Source organism: Pyrgilauda ruficollis, unplaced genomic scaffold (assembly GCF_017590135.1).
Source record: "Pyrgilauda ruficollis isolate IOZ18807 unplaced genomic scaffold, ASM1759013v1 scaffold21, whole genome shotgun sequence".
Lineage (NCBI taxonomy): Eukaryota > Metazoa > Chordata > Aves > Passeriformes > Passeridae > Pyrgilauda > Pyrgilauda ruficollis.
The window spans coordinates 9,596,469-9,605,104 of NW_024520318.1; the positions used below are offsets into that span (position 1 = coordinate 9,596,469).

Sequence of the window (8,636 nt, forward strand, 5' to 3'; positions counted from 1 at the left end):
TGGCAGCATGGCAGCCTAGTCAGGCTGGCAACATCTGTGGTGGCACACAGACCTTTATGGGAAGGGACAGGAGGGTCCCTGGGGGTGTCACCAGGGCTGTGCACAGGAGCCGGTCCCCCAGCTGTGGCAGAGCAGTGTTTCTGAGAGCTGGAGCATGGGGAGATTTTACCCACACACCCTCTGCAGCACTTCTGCTTCCCAAGAAGGTTAGACATCCGGGGCTGGCTTTTTGGTGAAACAGTGAGCTGCTCTGGTTAGCAAAAATCCCCAGCTCTGCCCTGTGCTGCCCCGTGTGCTGCCCTCCACCACTCTCACCCCACGGCCACCTCCTGGCAGTGTCCCATCACCTATGGCCCAGCAGGAGATGTGGGGCTGGGGTCTCTGACAGGAATGATTCCGATTGCCTCGTGCAATGAGAAAAGGGGAAGCTGCAGCTGGAAGGACTCCTACCCCAAACCTCTCCAGGGCCAGCATTTTTCCTGGTGACCTTGAGGCAGAGACTGGAGGCAGCCAGCTGGCTTCCAGGACAGTATCCCCCTCTTCTAAAATGCCAGCTTGGTCTCTAAATAACACCTGGCATAGCTCTTTCCCCAGGGACCAGAGCAGTGAGAGACTGAGCCCTCTATACTCTCGTGCTGCAGGACTCATGGCCCATTTTACAGCTGGGGAAACTGAGGTTCAGTGGGGTCCCTGACTCTGCCTTGCAGCAAGCTCATGATGCAGCCCTGTGGGTTTGCCAGGCACTGGGAAGTGTTTTCCAGGATTTGTGGGGGCTGTTGCTCTGCCAGGGGTCCACACTTTCTCCCACCCCAGCTGTGCTGTCAGGGCAGCCCGGGCACCTTCACCTGCCCAGAGGAGGGATCCAGAGGGGCCCAGTGTCTCACACCCCTGCAGCAGCCCCCTGCCCTCATCACCCACTGCCCCTCCTGGCCATATCTCCCAGGAATGCTGGCTCCTGCCCCTCCAGCTGCCTCCTGGGGCAATCAGTGGGGAACACATGGGCCTTATCTACGGGCCAGCTGTGGGAAGGGCTCCCTGCCATCCCTATCAGTGGGGTGGCTCCAGACCTGGGGCAGAGGGGAGCCAGACCCATTCCTGCTGTGCTGGGGCCAGGGCTGGGGGCATTGTCACTGCCCCACACTGACCATTGCAGGGGGATGCTCAGAGTTCTGGGACCCCTCTCCAGCCTGGTGGCCGGTGTTGCTGTGACAATGACAGATTTGCAGGGATCCAGCCAAGGCCATTGAGCTGGGCAGTTGTGGATTGTGTTGGAACGTTGAAGGCAGATGGTGGCAGCAGTCTTACTACTGCCAGCAGGATCCACATCCCTCATCCATTTCCACCAAACTCTCAGCAGCAATTTCCTCACCAGGGAGATGCTTGCAGGGCTGAGGGGGGCTCAAAAGGGCCAGCACCCTGGTAAAGGCTTTCCTGCTCTTTCACAAGTCTGATAGACCTTTGTGTTTTATTTATTTCTCGAGTTGTGCCCACCCTCCTGTTCCCAGTGGCTCGGCAGAGTGCTGATGGGAAACTGGCGGGGTGGGGATGCTGACTCTCTCCTAAACCCCAGGAGTGTGGGGAACAGGGTCATCTGTGGCCATGTAAAGCGTGGGCATCCCTTTGAAGAGGTGCCTGTGGAGTGTGGTTCTCCCCAGAGGCGGGTGCCAGACATCCCCCCACGCTATGGGGTGCCAGTGCTCCCTGGGGGCTGGTCCTGCCTGGCACAGGGGCTGGGCAGAGTGTGGGAGGTCCCTTGGGAGAGGGAGCATCCTGGCTGTTCAGTGCCACTGAGCAGAATCTGTTCCTCTGTCCTGTGGCAGCAGTGACCATGGATCACCAAAAGCTCAGGGTGCAGATCTTTATTGTCCACTGGTCTGGCTGTGCCACAGCCTGAGCTGGGCATGGGGCTCTCACTCCCCAGCATCCCAAACATCCACCGTGGCCTCAGGCTCTGGGTGGGAGAGCAGAGTATGAGGAGGAAGGTGTTTTGGTCTCCTACCAGCTCCTACCAAGGATATAAATGAGGAGTTTTCTTCCCTGCCATGTTCTGGCCATGGGGAAGGGGTGATGGTCAGCTGCGAGCCTGCTGTGCCCACCGAGGTCAGCCCTCTGGCCATAACCACAGGGAACTAGAGACAGTGGAAAACTGTCTAAACCCCATACAAATATTTGCATTTTAAGGGCTTTTCCAAGTATTGGGGAATGCTGACACAGCAGCAGTGTGGGTGAGCTGGCATGCTGAGAGGGTCTGTTTTAGGGGGGTGAAGCAGGATTTCCATGGTCAAAGAGTTTTGTTTAAATTAAGGAAAAAAAAAAAAAAAGCTAAATGAGCAAATGGGGAGAATTTCCAGCACTGCTGCAGGTTTCTCTGCCAGCTCCTTGGGGCAAAACAGCCACCCTGATGCTGAGTGGACCACAAACCTTCAACCACCCCTTGCCCTGGATTGGTGGGTGTATGGCTCACATCTCTGTGTTCCTTTTTGCTCCTCTGCTGAAAGGTTTTTGGCAGGAAAGGGAGTCCCTGTGGCTGCTCTGCCCTGGAGCATCCTGAAGGTCTGGGGCTGAGGTAGAACTGGTGGGACCCTGACCCATCTCTTGCCCCCCATGCCCCTGCCAGGGGATGCTCACTTGCCAGCTTTTGCCTGTGGTAGCAGTGTGGAAAACACTGACTGGGGAACAAGGGTGGCCGTGAGCCCTGATGGCTTCAGGACCATACATTCCAGGCATAGATAGGGCCTGTGGTAGCAGTGTGGAAAACACTGACTGGGGAACAAGGGTAGCCGTTGAGCCCTGATGGCTTCAGGACCATGCATTCCAGGCATAGATAGTGGCTGGAATAAGGGAGGAGTTGAAGGGACTCTGGGCTCTCCCATCCCACTGCATTCCCCCTCTCCACACACATTTCCGCCAGCTCCTGAGGCAGGTTGAAGCAAGCAAGGAACAGGCACGTCCTGTCCTGTTGGCACAGGGAGGGCTCAGCACCTTGGGCTGCAGGGGTGAGAGCCCTCTGTGTCCCCAGGGGACAGTTCTGGGGTGGTGACACCCAGACCCCCAATGACTGTCCACAGCAGAGCAGTGTGTGGGTGTGTCCTGGCCCATGCAGGGTGCTCTTGGGCACGGTGATGGGGCTGGGGGCTCGATGCAGGTAGTCAGTGCTGTGGGCGTCCCTGGTGCATCCATCCCCCATGAGGGGATGCAGAGGGGAGAGTGTGCAGCAATGGAGCCCTCCTTGCACACATGTGCATGTGTGCTGGGGCTCACTCATGCAGAGCATCAATGTGTGGGGCTGCCCTCTGCTCTGGGTTTGGGGCCCAGCTGTGTTCTGCATCCCCTCATGGGTTGGCAGGTTGCTCCATGCCCCAGAGCTGTACCTGGAACCTTGTGCTGAGCTTGGGGAATGCAGGGGACCAGGGCTCTGTCAGGCTCAGGTACTACCTGAGTGGCAAGAAGGATCATCATGGTGCTACAGCAGTGAGTCAGGGACAGCCAGACACAGGTGTGATGAGCAAGGGGACCGGCACGTGCCGCCGTGCCACCCACCCGTGGGTGGTGCTGGCCCTGGGGCTATGCCAGGCAGGGGAAGAGGCTCCTGCACGTGTCTGGGCAGTGCAGCATGTGTGGCTGCGTGCTGGGGATGGGCTCTGCTTCCCTGGGGCCAGGGATACGTGCAGATCATCCCAGTGCTGATGGACCACAGGGGGATGAGCACCAGGTGGATGAGCAGGACAGCAGGGCTGGCATGACACAGCCTGCAGTGACTGTCACATAAAGGCCAACAGATGTCACAGGAGCTGATGTGTTTCTTCAGCCGTAGCCAATGCTGGTGATACAGGGGTGCTGGGTAGGGGCCCCCATTGGTTCCATGCACACTGTGGGGCCAGGAGCAGCCATGGTGAGGGGTCTGCTGGTGCAAGGTGTGGGTAATTGTGTGTGTGAATTGAATGTGAGTGCAGAGGGCTGGATGTGCATCATGCGGCGTGTCAGGTTGGGTTACAGCATATAGGGCAGGAAAGAGTATGTACAGTGTGTAGGGACAGGGATATGGGGCTTGGTTAATGGGGCTGACAGGAGGAGAGGGCCAGGTGTGCACAGCACCTCGGATATGCACAGAGTCCCCACAGGACTGCCTCCTCCTTCATCCCATTCCCTCCTCCCAGCCCCTCCCCACCATCCCATTCTCATGACAACAGGAGCATCCTGCTCCTACAGCAAGGTGCAGAGCACCCATCTGGGGCCCTGGTGCCACTCTGGCTGCAGCAGAAGCCCCCTGCCAGAGGGGCAAAGGGTAGCGGTTCCAAGGGGACCCAGTATAAACCAGAACTAATTTTTCTTGACGGGTTGGGAGAGGGCCTGGAGCCATGGACACCGCTGGAACCCATGAGGATTCTGGGATCCATCTAAGACAAAGTTCTGCTGCTCCCCTGCCTAAGCCCCCAGCTCCCCACTCAGATTGTTCCCTCCATCCCCCTGGTCTCCTCCCCAGGCCGGGGTGCTGCTGCTGTCCCCAGGCCAGGCTCTGAGCGCTGGGCCAGCCCTGCCCTCTAGTGCCCCGGGAGCTGCTCCGTGCAGGGCTCAGCCCCGGCTCCCTGCAGCTGGGCCACCCAAAGTGCTGCCGGGCCCGCGGAGCAGAGCAGGGGCTGACAGGCTTCCCACCGCCCCGCGCACCACCTCCCACCCCGACACTGAGGGGACATGGGGACACGGCCCGGACCCTCCGGAGCACCACAGCCCGAGGGAGCAGCGCTGTCCCCGCAGCACAGGTGCCCTGCGCCCCAGGCCTTGGGACAGGCAGGCGTGCCGGTGACAATTATTGCCTTCCCGGCACCCCGGGTCGTTAACCTGGTGGCCAAAGCGCTCGGTGGGCCGGGACGGCGTGGGGCCACGCCAATGGGTGCCCGCAGCTGCGGGAGAGGGAGGGAGGCTCCGCAGGCTCTGGTTAAACTGGAACGAGGCGCGGCATCGTCCCGCGGTCCCTGCCCTGGGGACTCTGACCCCGTGGGCCGGCGAGGGGAGCTGCAGTGAAGAGCAGCCCCACAGCCACTGGGACGGAGCCAGCGAGGAGCCGAACAGGATGGATCCCACCTGGGAGCTGGCAGATGACCCCAGGTGAGTGCTGAGACTCCCGTGCCGCTTCGTAGCCGGGCAAATCCAACTTTTTGGGTCGGAACTTTGGATGATTCGTTCCCTCTGTAAAGGAAGGGAGCCGCTTGGTGGTGCGGCAAGCCAGCCAGGGGACTGCTCGGAGCCTGCGGGGCTGGGCGTCCCCATGTCCCCGTGCAGCACTCCCGGTTCTGCTCCGCAGGTTCTCCCGCCCTTTGGTGGAGATGCTGATCAGGAACTTCAGCGTGCCCGCAGCCTGCTTCTCCCTGCCGCCCACCTCCCGGCAGCTGCTGCACCGTAGGTGGGGGGACGGGGTGGGGAGGCCCCTCCTGTTGTCGCTGGTGGGAGCAGGACAGGGATGAGGGTGTAGGGTAGCCGAGGCAAGTGCAGGCACGGAGCAGCCCTAGAAGTCAGAAACGGGGCTGCTGCCAGGGTCTTAGCCTCCCATCCCATAGTCCCACATGTAGGGATGGGAACAGCCCAGGAAGGGCCAGCACTGGGGCAGGTGTCATGGGACAGGGAACAGTGGCACAGAAGGGCCAGCTCTGGCATAGACAGGCATGTCCAGGGCGTGGCACAGAGCTCCCTAAACCTGGGGAGTGGTGGGTCGAGGGGCAGCTCCCTGCGGTAGTGGCCCCAGGGGAGACCGCACAGGATGAAGACAGCTTCTCACCCCTCCCTGGCAGAGCTGGACATGGCCCAACTCATCATCCTGGGCCTCTGCACCATCATGACACTGCTGTCGGTTGTGATCTATGTTGAAGAGGTTTCGTACCTCTTCCGCAAGATCCGCTGCCCTATCAAGATGAAGACCCTCTGCTGGAGCAGCTCAGCCCCTACGGTGAGCTGGGCTGTGGGGGTGCTGGGGGGCATCACCCTGGGGTGCCAGCCCACAGGAGGGGGAGTGCCAGTGTGCCAAGCTCACGTGTCCCCCAGGTTGTGTCAGTGGTCAGCTGCTTTGGCCTGTGGTTCCCGCGCTCCATGATGGTGGTGGAGATGGCTACCACGGCGTGAGTATCACCCACCCTGGGACAGGCACCGTGGAGCCCACAGGGCTTGACCTGCCTTCCTCCTCCTCCCCAGGTACTTCGCTGTCTGCTTCTACCTGCTGATGCTGGTCATGGTGGAGGGCTTTGGGGGGAAGGAGGCACTGCTCAGCACTCTGAAGGATGTGCCCATGGTGGTCAGCACTGGGCCCTGCTGCTGCTGCTGCCCCTGCCTGCCCCGAATCACCATGAGCAGGTGAGGGGGAGCTGGGATAAACCTCTGCCCTGGAGGGCTTTCACCCCGTTCTTCTGCTGGGCTGGAAGAGAATTCCCTGGGCAGGGAACTGGGGACTTCAGAGTGCTACCGGTTTTTCTCACCACACCAGGATAAAGCTTAAATTGATGATCCTGGGGACTTTCCAGTACGCCCTCTTCAAGGCAGTCGCTGTCTTTCTGGGGCTGATCCTGGCCACCGATGGGAATTACAACCCCGCTGACGTGAGTGCCAGAGCACAGGGATGGGCAGGTTGATAAGACAGGAAGCCTCCACCTGAACTTTGTCAGCCCAGTAATGTTTTCTGTGTTTCCCCCTCAGATTTCAGCGGAGAGCGTGTCCCTCTGGATCAACACCTTGGTTGGTGTCTCTGCCCTCTTTGGGCTGTGGGGTCTGGGCATCCTCTTCCGGCAGGCCCGGCTGCACCTGGCTGAGCAGAACATGCAGGCCAAGTTCACCTGTTTCCAGGTGAGTCCCTGTCCTGCCCAGCTCCCTCCTAGGTGAGGGAGTTCTGCAACACTGATGGGGTGAGGCAGCACAAGGGAAGATGGTGGGGCAGGAGCCACTGCTGGGCGAGAGCCCCGCTGGCTGCAGGACAGCAGGGAAGGTGAAGGCTGGGAGCCGGGCAGCAGCACGGCCTTCACCACTGGAGCGTTGGTGGTTGCAGATCCTGCTCCTCCTGACGGCGCTCCAGCCTGCCATCTTCAGCATCCTGGCCAACAACGGCAGCATTGCCTGCTCACCGCCCTTCTCCTCCAAGGCCAGGTCGCAGCGTAAGTACGGAGATGAGAGAGCAGCACACGTGCTCCCAGCCAAGCCCTTCCATCACGTGCCATGGCATGGGGGGGGTGGGCATTGTGACTGAGGGCAGCTTCAAAAGACCCTTCTCCTGTTGCAGAGATGAATGTGCAGCTGTTGATCCCGCAGACCTTCATCCTGGCGGTGCTGACGCGGATGTACTACCGCAAGCAGGATGACAAGCCGGGCTACCAGCCCGTCGGCTTCGCAGCCACAGGCGCCGACGCCAAGGCATGAGCAGAGCAGGAGGGACAAACTGGGGTGCCAAGGGGCAGAGTGGGGTGAGGGGCTGGTCTACCCTGCACAACCTTCTCCTTCTCCCCTGGCCTTGGGGAGCTGCTGGCAGCAGAAGAGGCAGAAGGGGAAAGAGCATCTTGGGACAGAATGAAAGGGTCTGAATCCAAAAAGCCATAAGCCAAGGGGGTCCATGGAGCCACCTCCAGCCCAGGGTCTTGTCTAGCACTGAGTAAAGATAAATTTTTACAAGAGTCTTGCATTGGTGACTGGCTTCATATTATCTCTGCCTAGGCTGGGTGGGAGATGACTCCATACAGGGGGAGGAGGATGGAGCCCAGACTAACACAGCCATGGCATGGGACCGTCACGGGATGCTCAACATCCCGCTGACACTGAACTCTGGGTGCTGCTGGCTGGGGTCCCACAGCCAAGGCAAGCCCAGGCCAATGGTGATTTCTCCCAAGATATCAGGATGGGTCTGACTTGTCCCTGGGGCCTGTTCTCCATAGGACTGGCTGCTCCTGAAAGCACACAGGGAGCATCCACACCTGTCAGTTAGGTGCCAGGCAAAGGAAGGAGCCTTGAAGCACCTTTTTAACACTGGCAATTAGTCAATGCTGCCTTCACCAGCCTCGGTCCAGTAGCAGTACCTGCTCTAGACACGGGGATGGACATCAGGAGCAATGACAATTTGCAGAAACCACTGGGTAATCTTTTGACCCCAAGTGTTCATTACAGATGCCAGAAGCACAATTCAGACCATGGTTTCAAATGAGCAGATCACATGTTAAAAAATATTGCAGAATTCTCCAATGCTCTTGCTTCTACCACCATCCCTGGTACTTCTCAATTCTGTTCTGTTGCTGCTGTTCTTTGCCATCAGAAAATCCTTTCCCAGGGGCTCACACTCCAGACCTACAGAGGAAGTGAGCAGACGCCTCTAGATTTAGCAGCACCAAACTCCACAGGGTTCTTCACTGCATGCTAGTAAACTTTTGTTTTTTCACTGCACATTTTACTTCATGCCTCTTCTGGATGCTTCTTTTGAAGAGTGAGGGATGGCTTAGAGGTGTGCAGAACAGCCCTGGAGCAGCAGTACTGGGTGTATCTGTGGGAATGAGATGATCCTGGGGAACTTGGCTCATCTTTTGTTGAAAGATCAAGCTCTTACCTACTCCTGATAAAACATGACACTGCTGCAGAAGACTGGTCCAGCAATCCAGGAGAAAACAAAACAAAGG

The 8,636-nt window shown here is 59.0% G+C and overlaps 1 protein-coding gene across 2 annotated transcripts; it reads left to right on the forward strand.

The window, feature by feature from the left end:
* The first annotated feature begins 2,749 nt into the window (after nucleotides 1-2,749).
* Nucleotides 2,750-7,613, forward strand: SLC51A (solute carrier family 51 subunit alpha). 2 transcript variants are annotated; one of them, XM_041467688.1, is made up of 9 exons: nucleotides 2,750-5,106; nucleotides 5,303-5,397; nucleotides 5,787-5,941; nucleotides 6,037-6,110; nucleotides 6,184-6,342; nucleotides 6,473-6,584; nucleotides 6,682-6,828; nucleotides 7,028-7,133; nucleotides 7,259-7,613. In XM_041467688.1, exons 1-9 carry the CDS (start codon nucleotides 5,072-5,074, stop codon nucleotides 7,393-7,395), a joined length of 1,020 nt encoding a protein of 339 aa, XP_041323622.1. In that variant the 5' UTR covers nucleotides 2,750-5,071; the 3' UTR covers nucleotides 7,396-7,613. The 2 variants fall into 2 exon arrangements, with proteins under 2 accessions (XP_041323622.1, XP_041323623.1); XM_041467689.1 differs by lacking the exon at nucleotides 2,750-5,106 and having other exon boundaries at nucleotides 5,314-5,401.
* The last annotated feature ends 1,023 nt before the right edge of the window (nucleotides 7,614-8,636 follow it).